At 38.3% G+C, this 26,017-nt stretch overlaps 1 protein-coding gene across 13 annotated transcripts in view; it reads left to right on the top strand.

Annotated features, from left to right (window-relative positions):
• The window catches only part of stxbp5l (syntaxin binding protein 5L), a 144,652-nt gene that overhangs the window by 82,629 nt on the left and 36,006 nt on the right, over positions 1-26,017 (top strand). For all 13 annotated transcript variants that reach the window (XM_044216931.1, XM_044216930.1, XM_044216934.1 and 10 more), the window contains 12 exons: positions 6,730-6,793; positions 9,957-10,040; positions 12,859-12,982; positions 17,298-17,373; positions 17,942-18,096; positions 18,820-18,892; positions 19,711-19,858; positions 20,369-20,436; positions 20,970-21,010; positions 22,270-22,484; positions 22,777-22,946; positions 23,539-23,664. In XM_044216931.1, the coding sequence (XP_044072866.1) occupies positions 6,730-6,793; positions 9,957-10,040; positions 12,859-12,982; positions 17,298-17,373; positions 17,942-18,096; positions 18,820-18,892; positions 19,711-19,858; positions 20,369-20,436; positions 20,970-21,010; positions 22,270-22,484; positions 22,777-22,946; positions 23,539-23,664 (1,344 nt within the window). The remainder of the gene's footprint in view (positions 1-6,729; positions 6,794-9,956; positions 10,041-12,858; positions 12,983-17,297; positions 17,374-17,941; positions 18,097-18,819; positions 18,893-19,710; positions 19,859-20,368; positions 20,437-20,969; positions 21,011-22,269; positions 22,485-22,776; positions 22,947-23,538; positions 23,665-26,017) is intronic.

The following is a 26,017-nucleotide window of genomic DNA, read 5'->3' as shown; positions in this document are numbered from 1 at the left end:
TATTAAGTTGCACCATAAAGATCCTTTTTGACAAACAAAAATGTATAAAATGCATAGCTGTCAGCCTGACCTGTCACTGTAAAACATATTGCCAGTGAACATTATTAAGGCAGCATTTAAGTTTTCTCCAGAACAGATCAGTCACAACCTTTTCATAGTATTTAAATGTAACTTTTAGGAGACTGCCAACAGATGACTGAGCATGCCTCATACCCACATGACAGCAAGAAATCTTGTCAATTGTCTTTCCTCATACTGCTAAAAGTCCCATATTCACCAGCCTGTGCCATTTAAATTCCAGGGCCTGACTGATGTGGCAGGCAGGGTGAAAATCACCTGCTGCTACAAGACCTAAGGATCACTAAGGACACTGTCTCTGAGTTGAAATCGCTATAGAGACAAAGTCATGAAAACCGCAGTTACTTGTCTCAATGTCGTGTCCTCAGTCTAAAGAAGTTAACTCACTGAAGAAAAGTTTGCATTGATTCTAAATCCTTTTTAGCAGTGACGTAGTTTATTAGGCAAATGTGAAATGGCAATATAAGCACTCTAATAAGACTCATTCAGTTACTTATTTTCAAAAGTAACTTTACCCCACACTTCTAAGTGTAACATAAATTTTTATTGATCTCTAGGCCTTTATCAGGTATTTCCCCTATATATATGTATATATGTGTGTATATATATGTGTATATGTATATCTGTGTATATATGTGTGTATATGTATATATGTGTGTATATGTATTTATGTATGTATATATATATATATATATATATGTGTGTGTGTATATATGTATATGAATAACAAAATGAACACTTTGGAGTGGCCTAGTCAAAGTCGTGACCTGAATCCTATTGAGATGCTGTGGGATGACCTTAAAAAGGCTATGTAGATATGTGTGATATATGTATATATTTATATATATATATATATGTGCATGTGTGTTTTTGCATGTGAATGTTGGGAATTCATCTGTTTCCATAGCACCGCAGAGAGAGAAACGAGTAATAGACAACAAAGAGGCAGGGAGATAATGACAATAATATCAACCCACTACTACTAGACCTAATTTATTTAATGATTCATCTGTCATAGTTAAGGCAATGTTAGATTTATCAGCAAATTCACCTGTACTTTTAGGTGCTCTGGTAGAACACAATCACCTGACAAAGCTGAGAGGCACAATCTTATTTTTAAATATTCTAAATTATCTCACTCTTGCGCTCTCTCCAGGAACAATGACTTGTAAACCCGATGCGCTGCTAATCCTCAAAATAAAGTTTGTGATTCCGGCAGAGGAGGGAATGAAATTCTTTCTTAATAAATTATATATTCTGTTACAGATCAGGTCTGGAAAAGGATGAAAAATGAAGGAGGGGAACCACATCCTAAGCTCTGTAGTGATATATTGTTGTTGTTGTACCAAAAGAAAACATGAATATAAAGTTGTCTTTTAGGATTATATACTAAATAAAAACTTACAATATGAAGTTCTTGCAAAATTAGAGAAAAAGGCAGGTAGGAAAAATATAGGAAGTTGAAGATTGATGAAATTTATTTGCCTTGTTTACACAAGGTCAAAAGGACTATGGGCTGAATTGATGTTGAGGAATCTTGCTGAGACAAGGACAAGGCTTTTACATGGGATGCAGCTCACTGGCTTTAAACCTAAACATTACAAAACAGTTGAATACTCATAGTCCATCAGCTCTCCAGTCACACCAACTTTGTAAACTGAGACAGCAAGGTCAGAAAATGTGCTTAACCAGTCAGCTAATTTATTTTATAATTAGCTAACAAGTCTGTACAATATTGAAAAATATATGCACCCCCAAATATCACATAAGTTTAAATTTAAGCTTTCTGACTATACATTGGATTATTGTTAATAAATCATAGCTCCCCTTTCATCTCTGCAGATATGTTACTCCTACACTCCTTTCTCGTTCTCCTCTCTGCCTGATTCACCCTGCTAAACATTTTCTAAGCTGTTGGATAAAGTACAAATTAAAGTGAAAATATTGAAAGAATACACCTGGCAGTCAGTCAGCAGATTCTCCCAGTGCTCTCTGCACAGAACCAGGAAACATTATAGGAAATACTCTTCATGGAAACGTGATAATTTAAATGGTTTTCTTAATACATAAGAAAACACTCTTCCTTTGTTGATAATGGCGTTAAAGGTCTCTTCACAAGTTACAGTAACAAGGCCATGCACATCTCATGTCAAGCGGGAACGCTAAAGTTAATGAAATAAAGCAGCTTTTTTCGCAGTGACATCGGATCAAGGACAATATGTTGCACATTCGTACCTAGAATGAACTCACTGCATGCCTCGACTCACACCAGCGTGTTTCTACTGTGTCTTCCAGTCAATCAGCAAAAGACTTTCAGTCCTCTTGATGTGATATTTGATATTTGTTCCCTAATTGATTTGTACAAAAACTATCATCCTAGAGTTAGATTCAACACAATACAGACATTAGAGTTGAGTAACAGACTGTAGGACCAAAAGGAGAAAGGACAAAGCACTAAAGGTTTTCTTCATAACATTATCTTCAAAATTGGGAACAAATGTTCTGTATCAAAAAAACAAGTGAATGGACATACTGCCACACCATACTTTTGTTGAATGTTTAGCCATTGCACAGATATTTCATTTGACCTCTATGATAATTTTTGATATTGTAGATGTTTAGGAGACATCACAGTATCATACAAAGCCTCTGAACATGTGATTATATGCGATACTATATGATTGTGTAATAATACATTCACTATGCAATTCAAATATTTCATGTCTCTGCCACTGACTTGCTATTCCCTGCCCTGTCTTTTTTGATTATTTACTCTTTTCCCAACGGTGATGGGTTGCCATGGCTTCGCTGGACCTGCTGAAGCTCAAGGTCTCTCTGCCTCTGTGTTTGTGATTTCTGGATGACTGCGATAAAAATGCTGATTTCTCTTTCTCTGTCATTGTCTTCTTGGGTCCTAAAAAACATACTAATTGATCTGCTTCTTTGATCAAAGGTATAATTAAAATAATAATTGCCATTCATCTATTTCATTTTAGTGTTGTCATTTATGCAGAGTATGTACACCTGTTAATAAAGACATTGTAGTCTGGAGCCTATTCCAGATTGCACTGGGCAAAAGGCAGGGAAACTAGACTGATTTCCAGATCCCTTGAGCCACAACAGGCAGGCTCGACAGCTGATGTTTTTTGGCACTGTCTTTGAGATGATTTGGTAACATCATTGCTTAAAAAGCACTGGGACACTAGTACCTTTTTAGACTGGCTAATTTGCTTATCTGTTAGATTAACAATACCATTACATATCTGAAGAGAAACAGAATCATTTAATTAAGCTTGCTGCCCTAAACCCACAACACTTCACCACCACTATTTTCATTTAGCTTGTTGTGTAGATACTTTTATGGCATGAAACAACCCCACTGCCACCTCAAAAAACTTGGAGACTAACCACCACAAAGACAGAAGTCAGATTAAATTGGGTAATTGGCCAACTAACTGGTTCCATGTATTTTCTGAAATGTTTCTAGACATGTAAGACCAGTCTGGAAAAGTGTCCAAAGTTAAAAGAAAAGTTAGTTCTTAAGTTTTGTATTCTAAGGAAAACAACATTAAAACATCAAATTGATGTTTTATAAAATTCAGCAGAATTCTCCGAATATATTGCTGTACCCGTTATTGTCAAACACTATTCATCAGTATATTCATTTTGTCTCCTCATCATTTGTTAGCTTTGTGTGCATTTCAATGGCTGGCCTTGTCACCTGAAAGGCAAACTGTATCAGGAAGTCACTAAGTCAGTTAGCAACTCTCCTCATTTCATATATTTGTCTCCACAGTGTGAAGGCTTTCGTCAACCAAATGAAATGGCCTTCCACATACAATAGCAAGCCTTCCCTCTTAGTCACGACCCTCTCTGTCCAAAATTCGATAACTGCTGTGAACTTTTCCTCTCAAACAACTTAACTTGTTTTTGTACTAATAAACTCAAAAAGAACTTCCGTCATCCGTGGCACAGTGTGTGCGTATGTGTGTGTGTGTAGGTTTGTTGATGTACAATAAAAGGTCCAGGATCAAAAGGGCATATGCATTGTATCAGAATGTTTATTTCAGCTTAATGTATTATTTGTTCTGGATGGCTGGTGTAGCAAGATTAGCTCTTGGCATTCACCCATTGTGGCACTTCTGTGATTGGATAGGTGCTGTGTATTGCGGATGGTTTCTTGATACCTTATTACTTATTACTACTTTAGCTGCTGAATGGAAATATACTGAGAGCTTGCTGTGGTCTTATGTTTTTATCGCCTCCCAGCAGCAGGCATAACTAAATGGGCCCATCTGAATGTGTCAGTCACACTTTACCTCAGCTTTCCAGATCAGCTCACATTTCAGCCACTATGCTAAAATATCATGATTGTGGCTTCTACAGTGAAGTTCGCTGGTGACCAAGTGGCCGTTGTTGTGCTCATCGGCTCTGAGATGCAGTGGACAATGGCAATATAGTGAATTTTAATTTTGGTTGGGACTAAACCATGACCATCCCCTCCCCTTCTGCATTTGTGTAATTTGTCATAATCCCAATATTGACAGATGATGTGTCTCTCTTCTGGGTTGATTTCCAGCAACATGCTATATATTCCTCTTGGTCAGGATAATATAGCAGTAATGGGTAGAACATGTTGTGACTGTGACATGGTGGTAATGTTCTGCGGTCTCAACCGTTGCGTAAGCACAAAACGGGGCCTGAACGAAGCGTACGCTACTTCCCATGCAAAAGTTGTGATCTATAAAAACAAACTTGATGGGAGAATGTGCGCACCTGTAAGTAAACTCTGACCCATGCGTACGCACATTTTGGAGACAGGGGGAATTGGCGACACAGATGGTGAGGTGGTGAATTGAAGCCAGATTGTATAATGATGCCTCACACACATTTAATGTCACATAATATCAAACGTTATCATAAACATTCAAACCAGCAATGTTATTTGTACTTGTGCACACACACACACACATACGGAGCGCAGAGAAGTGTGTAAAATCACTTCAGTGAACACGACTGTGCTGTCAGGCGCACAGAGCGCACCGGAGACACCGCGGTGGTGCACACACTCTGCCTTCTCACCTCGGCTTCACCACCTGCACATATGGACTGTGTAAATTAGCAAGGTCTGGAAATTAAGTGACAACTCTCTACACTGCATATCCTCATTATCAGTCCTAATCATAATGCAGGCCAAGCATAACAAAACCGACATTAAAAAATGTGTTCAGCTGTCGAAATTTCACCTTCAAATGATATCCCAGGGTGGAGGATACCACTGATTGACGTGATCATTTTGGCAAGGTGAGAAGTAATCAGTCTGATTGCTGTAAACATATAAATACTGCGGTGACACTCTGTGCGTAATGCTGTATGACGGATGTGATGGCACTGCAGAGGACAAGGAAGGATTAGGAGGGAACGAATATTTCCTGGCCCATGATGATGACTAATACGCTGATTTAGATTCCCTGCTGTGCTCCTGGATCTTTGTGCTGAACTGGGTCCAGCATTAGACAGACCAACCCGACGGAACCGCCCCATCCCGATACAAATACAAGTAGGCTACTAACCACTCTGAGGTTTCTGGCACCCGGCTGTTATCAGCGGAATTAGCCGACAGGTGTGTGTTTGACATGATCAACAATATATAATGTTTATCTTTCTGCCTGAAGCCCCTTTTGGGAATAATATAATTCTGTTAAACTCGCTGCATTTCCTTTTGCTTGTGACCCCGCTGCTGGGGTATCAAACAATGTGCTTTCTAACCTCCACCTCACAAGCTCCTCGATTTCGGTTTCAGGCTCATTTATATGCATCAATAGACACGTGGTGCTTTGCATTGACCATTTGTGGTTAAATATGGGTGTGTAGAGGGCGGGACATGAGGCTGATCCACCTGCGCACATTTCCAGGTGGACTGCGATTTATAAAAGGAAAGTTGCCTGCAGGTATGATCGCGCCATTTTCGGCACTTTTAGTACGGATCCTACGCACTGTTTTAAAAATTAGACCCCAGGAGTAGGAGCAAGGATTAGAATTGATTTTGCATAATATAAAACAAGGAAACTGCTGGGTTTCAAGAGTGCAGTTAAGTTGAGCTCTTTGTGCAGCTCTTAATTATCCCTGTGTGTAGCCTAATTTCTTAATGCGCCACGTGGATACTTAAAAGAAATACACAATTAAAAGTATACTGCAGGATGTAATTTCTACATTACAACAGAGGCACATACTGTACTGTACATACTTGGTTGATGATGAATCCATGAGCAGTGATGTTGTTCTTTAGTGTAACAACTGAATATATATATATATATATATATATATATATATATATATATATATACAGTATACATATATATAAATACTGTAAGGTTTGGTTGTTGTTGCTCCCTGCTGGAAAGCAATATGAATACAGTCAATTGGTAACTTTTCTTCTATATAGTGCCTGTAAATGTCACACTACTTGGCAGCTTGTTAGTATACCCTTATTGTGACTTAAATAAGTAAGTAATAAGTAAGGTAAAACCCTCTACTTATTACTTACATGTCCTCTCTGAACAAGGTGTAAGGGTCGTCTTACAGTATTATTTCACTGTGTTACTGCTGCTGTCTTTTTCACCTCTCTCTTATCTTTCCCTGTCGTCACAGAGCAACTAAAACTCATCCAGGACCTGTGGTTCATTTGAGTGACAGCCCAAAGGATGAAGGCAAGGTGAGTAGGCAAATAAAAGAAACACCAGCAACACCTCATGGTTCTTCTCAACCTCTAATGTTACCACAATCTACAGAGGCTCACTCCTTTTTGTCACTTCTCTGCCTCTAGTTAAATTTCTGCCTTTTTTTCCTGTCACATATCTGTCCTCCAACCTCCCCTCTGCCTTTCCTGTATCTTCATTCTGTCTTTCTTTCTACTGTATCTGCTTTCTGTCTTTCTATCTTCCATTCTTTCTTTCTAATTGCTCACCTCTCACTCTCTCAGCCTGGCTTTCTTTCGGGCACACAGAAAGAAAACCATTCTCAGTACAGTAAACCTCTCCTATTGTTGCCCTCAAGTGCTTTTTCTTTGTCCCTCGGCTTTTCATTTATACACAGAAGAAAAGAGGTGTGAGGGACCTGCAGGTAATAGGAGAGTTGAGCTTTTCAGGGTCAAGCTGCAGTCAAATTGGTAGGAAAAGTGGCAGGTTGAGGTTGCTGCAAAAGAGAGGTCATTGAGGAGCATATTGATTTTCCCGATTTTTGCTGCGTCTGTGTGAAACCAGATTTGGCAAGCTGTGAAGACATAAAAATGAGTCATGCATTTACAGCTGCTGTCACACGCTGACACCACTCACTGCAAAAAAAGACAAAGAGCTGCATGTAGCATTATTTAAAAAATACAAAAAAAGGAGGTATTAATGTTACTACCTTAAAAAAGTAAAAACTTCACCTTTAGCTTGCAGTGGGCAAGATGCAGAGAGAGAGGACAGAGTGTTTTTATTTCTCAAAGCCTTTGCATTCTGTGCTACTTCATGTTGTGACAAGTAAATAGCCTACAGCACCAGCTTCCTAATATGACTAATTAAGAACGTAAATCTGACAGCAGGGAATAGACATAAATGCTAAGATAATTAATTTTAATAATCTATGCTCCACAACTTCACTTTAAGCATCAATGATTGCTCACACAGGTTTGGAAAATGACCAAAGGTAAAAATCCAATGCCGATGACATCACAGATGTTGTTTTTACTGTTGCAATGAGAAGGAATATTTCCCTTTCAATAGAAAGAAACAGTTGACACTGATGAATGGCTTCCAAGGACTGACTTTACAGACTCCGTGGCCTGTCATGAACAACAGTTAGCGCGTTAAAGGGTCAGTTTACCCAAATTACAAAAAACAAAGAAGCCGGCCAATGAGCTTACATTAGTCCAGTGGCCAGTAACACTGCTGGGATGATAATGTTGCTCTATGTCCACTGGATATGTAAGTAGGGAATTGTTTTAGTAACAAGTTACCATAGCAATTTGGTAAGCCACTGGTATGTTGTTTTTCATATCTATCTATCTATCTATCTATCTATCTATCTATCTATCTATCTATCTATCTATCTATCTATCTATCTATATATATATATATATATATATATATATATATATATATATATATATATATATATATATATATATATATATATATATATATATATATATATATATATATATATATATATATATATTGGTTCTTTGTTTGTTTTTGAGTTAACTGCTCCTTAGTGGACAAAATTACATTTAGGTATCCTAACAAGTCATGTGAGTGAGTCAGCATTCACAATACCAGGACCCTGGAAATGGCTCAGCTAAATTGAATGCAGCCATTATTAATGTTAGTATTAATTATGCTAATATTTTTCCTCTGATGACATTTCAGTGCATGAAAAAATGCCAGTGCAGGAAGGAAAATTAGCTTGTTTCTAGTGCAGTTTTGCTTCTTACTGCAAGTCTTGCGGTAAGGCATCTTACTGGACAGGACATCTCATTCATCATATTTGTTTGTTTACATGCATGACTGTTGGTGTTACTACAGTAAAGAATTAAGGCTTGCAAAATTTATGAGAGGCAGTTTTTTTTCTCTACCTCACCTGCCCTCTACTTCCCGTCTTACGATTTGAGATGTCACACAGTCTTTCCTCTCAGCGGGAGACCTGTTTCCTCCACTCTGCCTTAAAGGCAGTGCTCCTCCAACATCACTCCCCATCTCCTCTGATCTGTGTTATCAGATTGTGTCGACTTTGCTCTTCCCTCTTATCTTGTGTGTGTGTGTAATCGTGTTGTAGTGTGCGGGTGTGTTTGTGAGGTTGTTTTTATTGTAAGTGCATGTGGGAGCTGTGTGTTTATGGGTGCCTGTTTTCGTCTACAGTGTATTATATACAATATAAGTCACTAATGTGAGTGAGAAGGCATGTGCAGGAGATTGTGTGTGTGTTTTTGCATACTGTCTTATGTGCATGTTGCTGTATAAATTAATAAATCTGTGTGTGTGTGTGTGTGTGTGTGTTTAACTGTGTCAACAGCCAGAGTAGATGAAAACAGCCAATATTAGCCAGTATCTGAGACAGCCAATATTGTGACTGTAAGATGTCATTCTTACAGGGTGACAGTTTGGGGTACAGTAAACTTCATTCTAACACCACAGGTTCCCCTTTAAAGCAAAGGTTCTGGTTTGCTAGATCATGATGAAAAGCAAATATTACTCCAGAACTTTGCCTGGCACCCACTTCTAAATATAGATGACATCATATCTGAAAGCTCGAAGGTGGATTGGCAATCTGATAAGTGCTCACAGAGACAAATAATGTCAGTCATTGCTCCACTTTGTGCAAAACTATAATTAGTTTTGCAAGAGTAGACAATATAGCAGGAAGTAGTTTTATGAATTGACGTACTTGTTTAGCTTCCTGAGTCTTACAGTCTTCTGTAACTCCTCTGACATCTCCTGCTACATGTTCTGCAAATCACAGCAGACCAAAAGATCAAAAGCAGACCCATGCAAGTGGTGAATTCAATTAAAGTCTATATGCTCAGTACTTCACTCACATTAGAAATCATCCCTCCCAATCCCCACTAATCACAAAAATCACAACCAGGCTAGTTTTGAAACTTTGCCAAAAGACAAATTTGCCTGAATAAGAGAACCAAAGGCTTAAAAGAGGAAGGAGGAGGACTAGGGAAAGTATGGGGTGCAACAGGCAAAATGGCTCCCCTACATTACAGCAAAGAGTGAAATTATGTAAATTACATCGTGCTGTTGGTGTAGGCTGTGCTCATCATCTCATTTTAGGCTTTTGAAAATATCTGTCATCACTTCCTTATCTTTCCTTGTCCCTCCCCTCTACAGCTGCTTATAGGGTTTGAGAGCGGGACGATCGTACAGTGGGACCTCCGTGTCAAGAAGGCCGACTTCAGAATCTACTACGATGAGGTGAGCTCAGAAGAATATGGTGAAATTGAGTAGTGGAGAACAGGAAATTACAACAAAAATGAGTCATGTTCACATAGAGGTAGGTGCATGATTGAAGTGAGTAAAAATGTACAAACCTTCCATGACACCAAAGTCCTGTGGAAATATATAGAGTTGTTTCATGTCTTTCTTTCTACCATTTTCAGGAAACTATGAGAATGAGATTTTTTTTTTTATCTTTGCAACTTTGTAGCTTGGGGTCCTGTAATTATTACAATAAATATCCTACACAAATGTTACGCACTCACATGCATTCTGTCATTAACAAAATAGAAACTACAGCAGATATCTTCAAGAGAACTGAGCTCTAGTAATGATAAAATCACAGATCAGTATAAATAGAAAAGGAAAAAAGTGCTCTTACATGAATGCATATTGGGGCTTTAACAGCCTCCGTCTGATGTTTTCGTGTTCCTGCCATCACTTATCCAAAATTAGCATGTTTGTCTGCCGATATTTTGAATCTCAACAAAATGGAGGGCAATTTTCATCTTTGAGCAGCATCAACTTTTCTTACTTTCAACAAGGTGTCTGTCATCAAGCAATTTGCATGCCTGTTTGCCTGCCAACCAATTAACACTTTTTAACAAGAAGCAGTAATTGGAGGACCCAGACATGCTCATACCAGTCCAAGCTGCTTCTGACAGCTCGCACAGCACTGTCAGCTCAAACAGGTGAATACTACTGCGTATGTTGCCATTTTACCCAGTTTGCTGTGGAGAATAACATAAGAGAGTGTTCTTGGTGTCTAAGATGTTCAGTTTGGGTGTCCTCGCTGTTAGGTGACCTTCTGACAAGGTGTGTACTCATCACAATGTAAAGAGTTAGTAATAGGAGATATTGTCAATTAAAGAGCGCCAGTAACTGCTGAGCCACTATATAGTAATAAAATAATGCAAATGTGATTAGTTATTATAAAACTCTTTCATATCATCCCATATTTTAGCAGTTGTCAGGTGCGATGAAGGTTAGTGATGCTTTTTTTTTTTTTTTTACACCACTAAAACTAGAATAACCATATTTTTATGGAATAGCCTCAGAATGGTCAAATTTACCATATAGATACAGTTTATCTTTGGACATTTTATCCAAGGTGAGTTTGAGAATTTCCATTGCAGGCGCACACAAATACAAACACACACATCACTCAGATTTAATCTGTAGACATTTTCACCTCGTGGCACTGATCCTCTGTATCCGCTGCTGTCTCATCTCCCTTCCGATATCCTGTGAAGAATCACATTTATTAATGTGGTTTCATGTGCATCACCTCCAGCATAGCATATCATCTCTGTCTCACACCTCTAATGAATTACAGCCACTCTTACTGGTGTAATTGGAAAGCTTTATACTTGTGCTCTTGTTGTTAAATCAAGAGTTACATTGGGCCGTATTGTTTTACTTTATTTGGCTTCTCTATTTTGCATCTGTTATTTTGTACACCTTTTATTTTCTTCAAAAGCATTGCATCAAATTCACAAACAGGAAGGAAACTAAATGTAAGTAGCAACTGTAGGAGCTTAGTTATGGAGGCTTCAAGCAATCTGTCACCTTTTTAGACATATATCAATGTAACATGTACGCACAAATAAGCTACTGCAGCTAATTAGAACAAAGTTCTAACAGAAATCTCTGATGACCTTAACCTTGTGTGGACAAAAAGAGAAACATCTCTTCTGCTTTCCCGAGAAAACATGCGACTTAGGCTGCATCCATTTGCCAAATACTCCAAGCTGGCTCATTGGATTTGCAAATCAGGAAAGGGTCATTTAGAGCAATCTAAGGCCAAATATCTTCTGAGGTAATAGTTTTGACATTAGAGTGCATATGCAAATTGATGTGGTTGCCAAAGAAGTTCATGCCCTCATAAAGAATACGCTAGATATGCTTATACGTACAAGGTATATTAAAGATGGGAATTATCTCCACTAAGGGCAAAAATTTCAGTCATATGGATGAAGTATATTCAGAGTACTTATATGGTTGACTGGGTTCATACTGCAGAGCTACAGAGACAAAGTCTGGCAGAAATACAAAAAAGGCATTGAAACAACACTGAAATTACAGAAAATGGGATGGTCAGGTAGGCATGTTTAAATTGGCTGATAAGTAGACACCACCCTGTTTGACAGGTCATGTGACGGGTAGATTGAGTGCTTAAAAGACGACAGATAAGCAGTGATTACAAGGCAACGAAAGGAAGGCAAGCTTGTGCTCTAAGCTTCATTACTGCTTTGTCACTTATTGTTTTGTCTTGAAAATTACCTTTTCCACCTACACTTAGCTGAGGTGGCTCAGCTTGCACATCACTGAGCAGTACAAAGCTAGAAAGCTACCACAGAGCCATAAATATAAATTAATAATCCTATAAAAGTCCCATAGATATGTTGTGATTTTGTGTTACATGCAGTAGAAATCTTGCTTGCGGTCCATTATGGTGTCCCCCTGTCCACATAGGAACTGCACAGAGCAGATTTTGTAGTATTTATAGGCGCATACGTGATAGAGCTTGACAGGTTGTGGAGCAGATGTGGTTTGTGCAGCTTTATAACTGTGTGCATAAGAATATTGTCAAGTGCTTTTTTTTTTGTTACTGTAAATGTATAAAGCATCAATTACAAATCATCCTAAGTAGTCAGTCTGTTCTTTGCTAATACATTTTAGAAGGATCTTTTTTTTTAACTTTCTCTCCTAATTGAAATAAAGAGAGATTCTGAAACATTTGAAACTAATCTTAAACATTTTGTGAAAATCCATTCCCTCTATCTCATTGGTACAGGCCATCCATTCAGTCAGCTGGCATCATGAAGGGAAGCAGTTCATGTGCAGTCACTCAGACGGCAGCCTGACGCTGTGGAACCTCAGAAACACCACCAAGCCATTCCAGGTCACCTTCCCTCATGGTGAGACGCACACCCACAGTGTACTAATCTTTATCTTTTTTTTTTTTCAATTAAAGCTGGATCCGTGGGCTGTTACCTAATACAGCAGACAGAAATAGAACATACTCTAAATGAGGATAAACCTCTGATTTGCTATATTTATTATAGAATGAATTAATGCTTCACAGGTTGTAAATAGGTTGAGTTTCAAACTGTTAGAGGACACATAAAACTCCAGTTTTATGTTTATTTGAGTTCTTTTCCTTCTTCTTTTTTGCTTTCAAGAGTTTTATTGTTCATGTTCACCATTACACAAAACACACATTTCACAAGAAAACACTGCATAAGACAACAACAAAACCGAAATAAAAGTACAAGCCTTCATACAAGCCTTCTGAAGTGGAGACAAGTGAGAGGAAAAAGGAGAGAAGGTTTGAGTTGCTTAACAAGTCTCAATTGCTAAGGGAAATGTCATCAGTTGCTATTTGCTACATAATAAAACAAGGAACTTGTGGACAGTGTTTTAACAGGCAGGCTGCCCGTTCCATTATTCAGTAAGTCCAGGTATTCCTCCAGCCACGAATCCCTAGAGAAGCAGACTGGTTTACGCTCCATCCACAAGAATTAGTCTTTCGTGTTGTTTATTTGAGTTCTGAGTTGTAGTTAGACTTTTAAACTTAAAGGAAAGAGATTATCTGCTAATTTATACATTATATAGCAGTGTGACCACTCGTTTCATTTTCATTTTTGCGCAGTTGGTAAACTTTAAAGTGCTATGTGTAACGGAAAAGTCGAGTTAATCATGAAGAAGATGGATCATCTTTTAACCTTTTAATTCTGTTAACAAATAATGGACTGCAGCAGCTGACAGGTGGTTCTAATGTGGCAGATGTATGGTAATAGAATGGAATTTGTCCCTCTGGGATGCATCATATATCACAAACATTGGGAACATACAGTACTGTCATTGAATTTCTGGGGCCACTCCTGGTTCAAGGGTTTGTTGCCCAAATGCAGCCGGTTGTGTAGAGTGTTTTTTTGTAAATGTAGCCAGCCATCAACTCTGTATTATTCAGACCAAGCTCATTGCCAGGTGTCTGCACATTTAGAATGCATGACAAAGCAAATCTGCAAATGACAGTCATTGTGATGTGTGATGTTTAGAAAATTTGGCTGTCAGGTGAGAATGACTTCCACGCCGCATGTAATTCTATGTACTCTTCCTCTGGCTAGTCCTCCTTCTGTTTCCCTCCTACTCTGGTGTGGTTTGTGTACTGGCAGGGCATCCTGACCTTGTCAGATTTCTGGTGATGAATAGTCCCTTGCTGTGAGCTGTATCTCTGGCAAAATCACAAACAGGAAGGGAAGGACGTGAGCGATGAATGTTAGGGACAGGGCAACAGGCCTTAAGATGTAGTTAAATACACAGATTGTTTATGTACCAGATATTTGTCAGATAGTTTGTATTACACAGGGCAAGAGTGAAAGGAAGTGAAAGGAAGAGGACAGATGGAGCTGAAAATGAATAGAGGTGAACTAAGAATATGAAAATGAAGACGAGTAAACAGTAAAAATCATCTTCTGGGAATGAAACAGTCTCCCGCTGTTCTAGTAGTAAATAAATTAACTTAGTCTGTTCCAAACTAGATAAATGAGCTGATTCTGGCAGGACACTGTATGTCAGTCATCACACCACCACACCCACCGCATCTGTGGTGATTTGCCATCCTATTTTTAATGCCTTAGTGCTCACATTACCTTTGTATTGTTTTGTTTGCTTAGCTTGCTGCTTTGCTTGTTGGATGCTGCTGTCACTGGTTGTGCTATTTGTTGTGCTCAGATATCATGCTGTGAGATAGAGGAAGACTGGAGGCCTGCTGTCCACCTCGGTCTGAGCCTGCTGTAGGAGCTCTCCACCGACAACACCAAATAATTGTATCACCACTAACACTGACAATGCCACAGCAAGGCCATTAGCCATAGCAATCATGCAGCCTCACGTCACTTTTTGTATTATATGCTTTCTAATTCAATTTTTTTTTCATCATGACAATAAATCAACAGCAATATTATTTTGAATTGATTCAATGAATCAGCATACAGTGATGTTTGTTGTTTAACATGTCCGTGTTTTTCAGAATTTTGAAGAAACAAGTAGCTTATCCAGAGATGGGGAGTCTATCTACCATTCAAAGTTAGATATTCGTATACATATACTATAGTATAGGCAAAGGATTTTTTTGTACAGAAAGCATTATGAAAAGTACTGTGTAAAATAAGTACTTTATTGTCTATGTCCTGTTGCTGGAGAGGAGTGCATTCTAGGAGTACAGCCAAGTCAAATTGTATAACTGTGTCTAATATGCTATGCGATTTGAACGTACCTGATGGAAAAAAGCCTTCATCAGAAAGTAACCCAAATTGACTGAATATCTGTTATGGCAACAGTGTTGTTAATACAGCTACTGGAACGTAGCAGTCAAGGTTTTAGTTTATTTGTGTCTTTGAGAGACAAATGATCAGACAGTTTGAGCTAATGCTTGCTCTAATGAATGTGGAATGTTGCATAACCTGAAGGGAAGGAGGATGAGGGTGATGGCTATAAGGTGAAAGGACACGGAAGATGGACAAAGCAGGGAACAGAGGGTACAGAGACATTTATGTTAAGGAGAAAGACAACTAATTAAACGGAAAGACATGAAAAAATAGATAACAAAAAGAGAGTTAGAGCTAATAGACTGTGTACAGAAATTGAAAAAATAAAACTAGGTCACAAGGTGAGGTGGGAATCAACTATAAATGGGTTAGTCAACTGTCTTGCAGTTAGTCATTAAAACAACTTAAATAAGATGATGATTTTAAGTTTCATGTGACTTTTCTTTCATATGTGTCCTCCTGTACAGATTACATAGTAAAAACATAGACATGCACAGATTGACATGCAACAACAAATGCTTAGACTATGTTATGGGTAAATCTGTGGATTTGACTGATATCAAAGCATTACCAAGAGGTTTGACCATTCACTCTTATTTGTCTGCTATTCCTTTCCCTTTCTCTGTCCTTTCCTGGTTTGACATTTCAGTGTGTGTTGTAATCCTGTACCTTTGAGCCTTATCAGTGATGATAAGTCACCGTTACCCAGAGCTTTGACTGCCTAACAGAGATAGAGGATTAGAGGCAATGTGTGACTTAAAACCACCTGAAATCACATGTACATACAAGTATATGTAGGAAATGTAATGCAGCCCAGATTGTATTACATAATGACAAAATATAAATATAAAAAATATATATATAAAAAAATATATATACATATATATATATATATATATATATATATATAATAATAGATAATAGATGGTCAATAGGCTTATTAAAGACATGATTTTTATTTTCATTTGCTGTTATCTAGGATCTAGCATGAGGGCAATATTTGAAATTGCTGTATTCCATTTTGTAAACGCAGGAGCAGTAAAGTCTCACAGAAATTCTATCTCTTCATTTTTTTAGAAAGACTTTTTTTTTCAGAGCACTATGCCCATGAGGTAAAACCCAAGGTCCCACTGTCTTCCAGCTGAGAGACTTCCTCATTATATCAAAGGCAAAGTAATTTCATTATGTGAAGCAGGAGAAAAATATCTCTTTTTAATGCGCTAACTCTGATAATGGTCTGCCATTCCCTGAAAAAAAGAATGGGGAAACACAGTACATAGTAATCAGAAAATGAAGTGGAAAGTAGGAACAAAAACACTTTTTTGCTGGAACTTTGTCATGGTAAGTTGTATGAAGAGACACATTAGTTGCCATTATTACTTACATTATGATTACAGCTGTGGAGGAAAGGGTTGTGAGCTTGGAGTGGTGCATTGGTCCACTGAATAAAGCAGCTATGGAGGTAGTTATGCTAACAAAAATGAATAGCTTAAAATGGGGGGAAAAATTAACAAAGCCTTCAATGACAGTTGTATATAAACATAGTTTCTGCTTTGTTGGTTCATTGTATGTTCTGTTTTTTGTTTTCTTAATGTGTCTTTTTAATGCTGCAGTGCTTTGCTCCTCAAGGCCATTGTCCATTATTTTACATTATGAAACTCTGTAATCTTGCAATTTTCAGCAATTTCCCTTCGCATTTATACTCTTGTGGGTATTTGAAATAACATGTACTACAGCATGCTCATGATTTGTCTAATGTTACACAAAAAGTAAACTGATCAACTTGCATACATACCAAAAAGTGTGTATTAGTTTCAGTGGAGCTAAGAGGAGATGTTTACAGCAAATGTGGTATTTTCTTGAAATGATGTCTGTTCTTTTGCTATTTCCTCTAATTCAGGAAAGATACAGAAGGATGGGAGAAAGGAGTCATGTAAACCCATACTCAAAGTAGAGTACAAGACCTCGAGGAACAGGTATGTGCTTTTTAAGGAAATGTTCAGATCCAGATTGCCTGTTTTCATGAAGTCTTAAGTTTCCTGATTGCTCTAAATTATGATTTGAATGCAATAACGGGGAGATTTATCCTGTGATTATTTCATTATGTAGTGATAACAAGATGGTTGCTTTTGACACCCCACTTGGTGATAATCATAAGCCAGCAACAGAAGCAAAAAGCTATTGCATGATTGTAGCCCCTTAAAATGTGCTCATAGGGAGGGGTGAGTGAAATTACAAATTGTAATTTAATTGTAATGGATTATACAGTTAAAAGCATTGTGATATAAATGAGAGAATCAGCAAACAAAATATAGAATGTATACATACATACAGATTTTATTTATTCTTTTTTTCATTTATTTTATTTGGTCAGTGGCTAATAAATAGATTTTAAGCCACATGTCTTATAAATAGTTTAACTGACTGATAAATTGATTTAGTCATTCATTCTGTCATTTATTTCATTATTTGGCTGATCAGTTTCAACTACGAGCATTGATACAGACCACGTCTTCCTAAAGTCCTGTTCTCCCTCCACAACAGCGAGCCTTTTGTTATCTTCTCTGGGGGTCTATCATATGACAAAGCAGGACGGAGACCAACGTTAACCATCATGCACGGCAAGGCTATCACTGTGCTGGAGATGGACTATCCTATTGTAGAGTTCATGGCGCTCTGCGAGACTCCATACAACAACGGTGAGTGCATACAAAGACAATGACAAAACCAGTGTCACATAGTTTTTGGATTCAGCTCAGTGGTTTTTATGGTTTTAAAGGCATGCAGAACATTTCTTTTGTTAAAGTTTTGAGATATTGTCTCAATAAACTGGAGGGGAATGGAATCTTGTTTGTGTTGCTTAAAGCATTGAAAATTAACTTTAAAAGAATCAATACACAAACCAAAAAAGTCTGTGAGTAAAGTTAGCCCTAGTATGTGTGTCTCATGTAGTCTTTTGATTACATCCAGGTCACAAATGAAATACTGTTCCCTTAAAAGATTACACACAAGTCAAACTCGTGCTTTTTTAAGACATGTCGATAGTCCTCAAAGACTCTTCTGTTGTGCAGCAGGTTGAATATTTTTCACACCTGCAGGGTTGAGGATTCTGTAAATGTCTTCAAAACAGCAGCGAGTGTTGTCAAACAACCTGAGCTACTCCGTGTCTGTGACTGTGTCCGTGTCTCGAATTTAATCAACAATTTAAAACTCTCAAATGTAAAAATGATGATTACATTAGAGGCACAAACTCGAGTTATGTTTGGGTTAGAAATTTTTCTTGGGTGCCATAAAGAGGGCTGTAGATAAAAGAAATATTATCCTAACACTTTAAAAAGTCCACAGTATTTATGTGTGTAGTTGTAACAGATGTACATATGGATTAAGCGTTATCCTCTTCAGTTTGGCTTTGTGTCTTACAGAGGTCCAGGAGCCCTACGCAGTGGTGGTGCTCTTAGAGAAGGACTTAATCGTGGTGGATCTGACACAGAGCAAGTATGTGTTTCACGTATATGAGCACACCTTCCAGCAGCTAAGCTGTATGTGACTGATAGCAAAGTGAGAGTCCCATCATCACGTGTCAACTTTTGACATGAGATGGTATCACCTGGCATCACCTCGGGGGAAAACACTACTTATCCCATACTTTATCCATAAGCCGAATCCTGTCACAGTCAATAACAAAATGAAAGAGTTAAAGAACTAACCAATGTCACTCGAGTGTATACTTCAGGGAGAACGAGAGGTCAGATGTTGTCCTTTGAATGTCACACATGACATGCCACTTTGCTCTCAGGGAAAATGCTACCACTCCAGTTAAATTAACTTGTTATCACTATTGGAAGGAATGAAGGTGAAGGTGAAAGGTGCTAATGTGGTGCAGTTTTGATAGATTAATACCTAAGGCCAGGGGATACATTTGAATAGCAGCAAAACACTATAAAGTAGGCCTACAGTATGAGTCAGAGGGTATATTGTAAATTACATTACCTAATTAAAGCTTAAAGGCTTACTGTAGTTTTAACTTGTCCAGATTGTCTTTGTCGACATTGTCAGCTCTTTGCTTAGCCGCTAATTGTGTTTTAATTGTCAATTAATAAGTCAGTGGCCTGCACCTAGAGGGTGTAGATTTGTTAGCTGATACACAGTATATAGCCTCATTTTTCTGATTTCATTGAATTAACAGGCAGTGTTCATGTAGGCAGATCAAATATCTCCTTGTTATTTCATTATGACTTCAACTTTCCTTTCTGCCCGTTTTGCCATAGTGGTGTAAGTTATACTATAGCATATCATGTGCATATATCTTGCAGCTTCCCTGTCTTTGAGAACCCTTACCCCATGGACGTCCATGAGTCTCCAGTTACCTGCACAGCCTATTTTGCAGAGTGTCCGCCCGACATTATCCCCATCCTCTACTCTATAGGAGCTAAACACAAGAAGACCGGCTACAGCCAAAGGGTAGGAAAGGGAAAGTATGAGGGAGGAATACCCTCCTTCTGTGATGTTTTTGTCTTTTTTTTTTTTTTTGTCAGTTTCAGTCATTTTTGGTAATTAATTCTACTTGCAATGTTTGAGCATATTACAAGGGTTTAATTTAAAACCACATTTTAGTAATGTTCTCAGTGAAAGTGATTTCTTTATATGTGGTGTGCCTGTGCAGACCACTGCTTTGGCTATTTGTTTCTGATCTCTCAAGGTTACCAACATTAAACTGCAATCTGAATGATCTTCAGAATTTATGAAAAAAATACAGTCTTACAAAATAATTACTGCTATGAACTTGAATTAAATTATGGGTTATCATTAACATATGAGTAATTTTTATCAGTACAGTTTTGCATTTGAGGATGAAAGCATGTGTTTTTGGAATAAAGCGAAATCTTACCAAAAGGGCCCAGTGGGAGAAAAGCAAAAGATGATGTGATTGAGTTTTCAAACTAATCAACATTCTATCTGTAACCATGTCAGGAGTGGCCGATCAGCGGAGGAACGTGGACGTTAGGCTCCTGCACCTATCCAGAGATCATCATCACAGGGTAAGTCACAAATATTGAGCAGTATTTTGAAGGTATTTGCATCTGTGCCAACCCAGCACAGCCACCCTGGGGCCATACTGCATTGTAAGGGTTTGACAGAGATGTTAACCTGCTCTGAAGCATGTACACTGGGTGGTGGCTGCTTCTAGGCAACACTCACAGGTATCAGCAGCAGTCCAGCCATATGAGGCCAACATGGAGATATTTTCTCTTTAGTACACAGTGTGAAAAACCTAAAAATGCTTAAACTCTTGGCTCATAGTATTTTTATTGTCCCACAATCACTTTTCAGCTATTAGAAACCATAAGGAATGGTTGATGATTCCTGCACAGTGTAACATTTAAAATCAGTAATCGTCACTGCCAATTTTTTAAGATAACTTCTAAGATAGCTGTAACGTTTATTACAGTTGGGAATTTGTGGCATTAAAGCAAGGAGTAAGGTTGTATCCCCTATATTTTCCCTTAACTTCCTGATCCTGAGTAATTAAGACACCTAATAGACAAAACAACTATCCTTTCTCTTTGTTCAGACATGCTGACGGATCAATTAAGTTTTGGGATGCATCTGCAAGTAAGTCCACTCTGTAAACTTTTCTGTCTTTCTCGTGGTCTCTGAGCTATACTGAAGTGATACATTTTGTTCAGCTCAGGCTTTTGTTACACAGCATGCTCGAATAAACAATTTCTTTTTCACGAATTCCATAGTGAGTAATTTCAGATTTGCCATGGGCTCTGAACTCAAAGCAAATTAATAGCACCATTGTGATATGCGATGCTCCACAACAAATTAGGCACATGGCCCATTGTAATGTTCACAGATGGGTACACACTAAAACTCCAGCATCTAAATGTGTGGTTTTCTCAAAATCTTTTGAAGGGAAATTTAATTGACAGCTGTGGTTAGGATGACATTTACTTGCATTGCACCATATCTACCTAGACTTTCTAGCTATAGATTGATTGCTTAGTGAGACAGGTTTATCTCAGCCTAACAGACAGAGTTTAGACAAACCATACCACCCTAAAGCTACTGTATCTTGGCATGCTAGTTAGCTACTATGCTAACTTTCTGTGGTAATAACATGCTAGACCTCAGTATATTCATACATGTGAAATATGCTAGTATTCACACACACACAAGGTTATGTTCTCGCATGTTTTTCAACATTACTTTACACTTATTTTTGTTATGAATGACTCAAGTCCAGCCCTCTTTGATCAACGCATCCTTAAAGTTAACAAACCATGAGGCTGCATGTTTCCAAGCATCTTTGTTGATAAAGGCTCAGCACAGTTTTGTGTGAGTTAGGGTGAAACGCAATATAAATCAGAGGCCTGTGGTGATAATCACTTTCCTCTCAGCCAGTCACATTACTTGCCTAATGCCTTTTATACAGCTGCACTAATCATAGTTGTGCATGATGAAAATGGCTCACCAAATGGAGAGATGAAATCTTGAAATATAAAAATTGTATTATCTGGATAGTGGAGAATAGCAAAATGTAAATTGCTCAGCAAAACTGAATTCAAAGGCAGATGGTAGGGCTTTTAAAGGATAAGGCTCGTTATTTTATCCTTTTTATTATTATCATAAAAATTCCATGTGAAGCCCAAAACCAACTTTGAATTTATCCTACCTATAAGTTTGTGTAGCCACAGCCTGATAAAGCTTTTCCATCCGTACCACTGAAGTCCACTGTCGCCCAAAACACTACAATCATACCATACCGTTGCACTGTAGGTGCTTCCACCCCTGGCAATGCCAGTTGTTCATGTTTGTCAATGTATGCGTGTTGCCATTTACAGTATATTTTGTATTTCTCTAACTAGTCACACTACAGATGTTGTACAAGCTGAAGACCTCCAAAGTGTTTGAGAAGCCAAAGCCAGGTGAGGGCCGGGCGGCCGAGTTGGTGGAGGAAGACCCCTTTGCTATTCAAATGGTCAGCTGGTGCCCCCAGAGTCGCATCTTCTGTGTGGTTGGCATCTCAGCCCACATCATCCTGTATCGCTTCAGCAAATATGATGCCAACACTCAGATAGTGGTGAGTGAGTTATAAGGAGTGCAAGTAAGGTCCAATTTCCTGCTACGAAATCTTACGTGACTGTCTTTCAAGAATATGTTATGCTCCAATCATTGTGTTTTTTGGAGGAAGATCTGATGTTGTCTAATGTCTAACATTGTCGGGAACCTGCATCTGCATAACACTAATTCACCGGATGTAGTTCACTGACGTAGTCACATAGTTACAGGACTGAACATAGTTATTGTGACTAGTTGGCTATTACAGTATGATAGGTAGATTGATCCATATTTTGTATCTGTGTCATCCTCAGTCACTAGAGGTGCGCCTACAGTGTGAGTCGGAGGATGTCATCTCTCCATCCGAGAATGAAAACAATCCCTGCTTCTCGGAGCCCGGCTCCCACTCACCCCACCACCAACACCCAGCTAGCCCCAGCAGTGGGACACCTGAGGGTATCAAATACAGCATTCCCTGCCTTAAGTAAGCTCTCCTCACACACAGCATAGTTTCTCTGCAACAAATAACAACAATTATCTGTTTTAACAAATCATTTGGTCTTGTAGTGTGCCAGGAATTGTTTATGAGAACATTACAGTAATGCACAATTACATGTTGACGAAACAAGTAGCTAGTGATGAAGACCCTCTAGTCTGGTGTCGTTTGTAACCAAAATGGATATTTGTATCAAATAGACAACCTAACTTGGAACAGGAGACCAATGACCCACCTCTTTTAGAAATAATTCAATAGTCATTGTGATAAATGATCCAGCTTACAGAAAAGGAAACACTGGACATGAATGCTCTTCTGTTGATTTTAATTTTAATACATTTTTTTGTTGTTGCTTGTGACTTATATATATAGTGGGTCAAATCTAAACTGGCGACGCCATAGTGTTTGCACTACAATGTCCTTTCTGATGTGTCTGGGGATAAGGGTAGCCGTTAGTTATTGACACTTTTCCAGTGAATTTTCATGATGGAAGCAAACAGGTTTGTGTGTCTCTTTCTCAATAAGTACTGTACTGTTTGTATATTACACAGTACTCTAAACTCTTCTTTGTCTGTTTCAGGGTGAAGGACCGGATGGTTCGGGTTCCTCCTGGCTACCAGGCGGAGCTGGTCATCCAGCTGCTGTGGATAGATGGAGAACCTCCACAACAGATCACCAGCCTGGACATCAACTCTGCCTATGGCCTGTAAGTCTGTAGATCCATGACAGTCTGTCTGTCAGCTGGTCGCCCTATGCATGTGTGACTATTCATTTGTCTGTCTAGATTAGGAATATGGCATTTTTTCATTATTTATCCATGGTGCTGATCGGTTCCATATCTTTGCCAGTCTGCACTTGGGACAGCAATCCCTGTTACAAACACTGTTATAGTTTAGAGGAGTTTGCACAAATTATAGACAAAACTGGATGCCTTCTAAGATCTCTGATTGTTGTCATGGTGCAATGGTACCTTAAATTGAACAATATATTTATATTAATATATTTATTAAGCTTTGTAGTGCTCTCATAACAGCATTATTGGAAGTGAAGAAGATAAAGGAAACTTACACCAAGAGAGACACCTGAGAGACCAAGATGGCTTTTTAATTAACTGAGAAACTGTAAACGGCTGGTTTACACCATAGATTTAACCTAGCTAAGCACCAGATAGTTATATTTATTGTTATAAGTTGTAACAGAGGAATTACATGTTGGTGGTCCCAAATGGCAGCAAGAGAGGACAGTTTGACAGTGGTTCAAACTTAAACCTCCAGAAATCATCTAACACACTGACTAAACCGCACACAGAATGCTGGTGTGTATACATAGTTCTGCCCATCTGTCTATGTGTATCTGTGTCTCCATTGGCCTGTTTCTCCATTAATATATGTTGAGTTGTGGTTGCAGACCAACGAATAGAAGTACCAGCACCAGTTAGCAGCACCAAGCAGATATTACAGTAGCATTATTAGTTTAGCAATAGCTTAGCAAGTGATAATCCACAACAAGCTGTTCTGACATAAGGAAATGATAGATAGGGTTAGAGGTAAAATATTAGGTTTGTAGTACATTTACCCCTGCATGGTTAGGGTTAATAGTGTTGCTACGATTTACTGCAGTTAATATACCCTGAGCACAGGGTTAAAACGGTATTTAAGTTTCCTGTAACTAGGTTTGAGATGTCCTGACATACAAACACCTGCCAGCCAATCCGAAAAAAACACCATATTTTCTGTGGCCATAGCTGTAACACTGAATAAAGAGAGTAAAGGCCAGGGTGGTGGCTAGTGAATAGCAGTTGTCAGCACCAGTAGCAGCGAGAAACATGGAGAGGGGAGGTTAAACAGGCCAGTCTGTCATGTGAATGTGTGTGTAAGTGTGTTATTGTGCATGTAGGGAGAGCAGTTAATTTCAAGATAGTATACTGGACCCCTTAGTCTATTCCAAGCCACTAGTGAGCTGACGTGTCATAATTTGTGTCTGTCTTTTTCTTTCTTTTGTTTTGGATAATGTGATACTTTGTAAAGTACATGATGTTGACTATAAGTAATGGTTCACATTTTTTATATAATTCAGTTTTCCTGTTGTGCTGGAGTTGAATAAGAGAAGTTCCTGAGCCCAGAGTGCTTTAAGACCACTTGTATGGTTTTGCTGTGAATAGAAGTTCTGTCGGCAGAAACCCATAAAGCTCCTTTTTAAAAAGCTCTTTATGGGTCAAGGCAGGGCCAACATTTGCCTCTCTCCTCTGAAGCTATTCACAGCTTGAATAGAATTGCGGAAATTGATTTATTTTGTTTTATTCTTTTTCGCTTGCTCCCTCACACCTTCTTATGAAAACACATGCATGCACGCACACCCACACACACACACACACACACACACACACACACACACACACACACACACACACACACACACACACACACACACACATTTAGACTCACACAAAAGGAAAAGAGAATATTTCTGTTTCTTTTTACTTAACTATAGTATATGTTGTACTTGAATCACAATAATGATTATTGGTGCAAACAAAATATAATAATTGTACATCACTGACGCCATGTTAAAGTGGTGACAGAGCACATAATATAACAAAGGAAGCATAACATCACAACACAGCAACATAAAAACACATCACACAAAGGCTCTACGTGAAACATTTTAACAGCAATCAATCACTGCCACATTAATGTCTTTACACATTACTAAAATTACTCTGTTGTAGGTTTTTACTGGGATTAGCCTTCTCTTGGCTAAATGTATGTCAAATTAATGAAGCTCTGTACAACAGTAAAGATAGACATTCTGAAATTGCGAGTAGAAAGTGAGACATTGTTTAAAGTTGCTATTATCCCAATAACAGAGACGACACGCTGTAACAGGATTCTTTTCTTCGGCACCATTTTTCTTGAATGTCATGGTTTCCTGGTAAAGTATTTTACGCTCTTTGTGTTGTAAGGCTCAAGCTGTGTTTTAGTGTCGCTTATACTGAAAGACTGAATTAGGGTTTGGCCACTGCTGCCTTTGCCCTTGTTAGTTTTCTAGTGTATTCTGAG

The sequence above is a fragment of the Siniperca chuatsi genome, linkage group LG12 (genome assembly GCF_020085105.1).
Source record: "Siniperca chuatsi isolate FFG_IHB_CAS linkage group LG12, ASM2008510v1, whole genome shotgun sequence".
Lineage (NCBI taxonomy): Eukaryota > Metazoa > Chordata > Actinopteri > Centrarchiformes > Sinipercidae > Siniperca > Siniperca chuatsi.
Note: the sequence above shows the minus strand (reverse complement) of the source record. Positions and strands in the feature narration are given on the sequence as shown.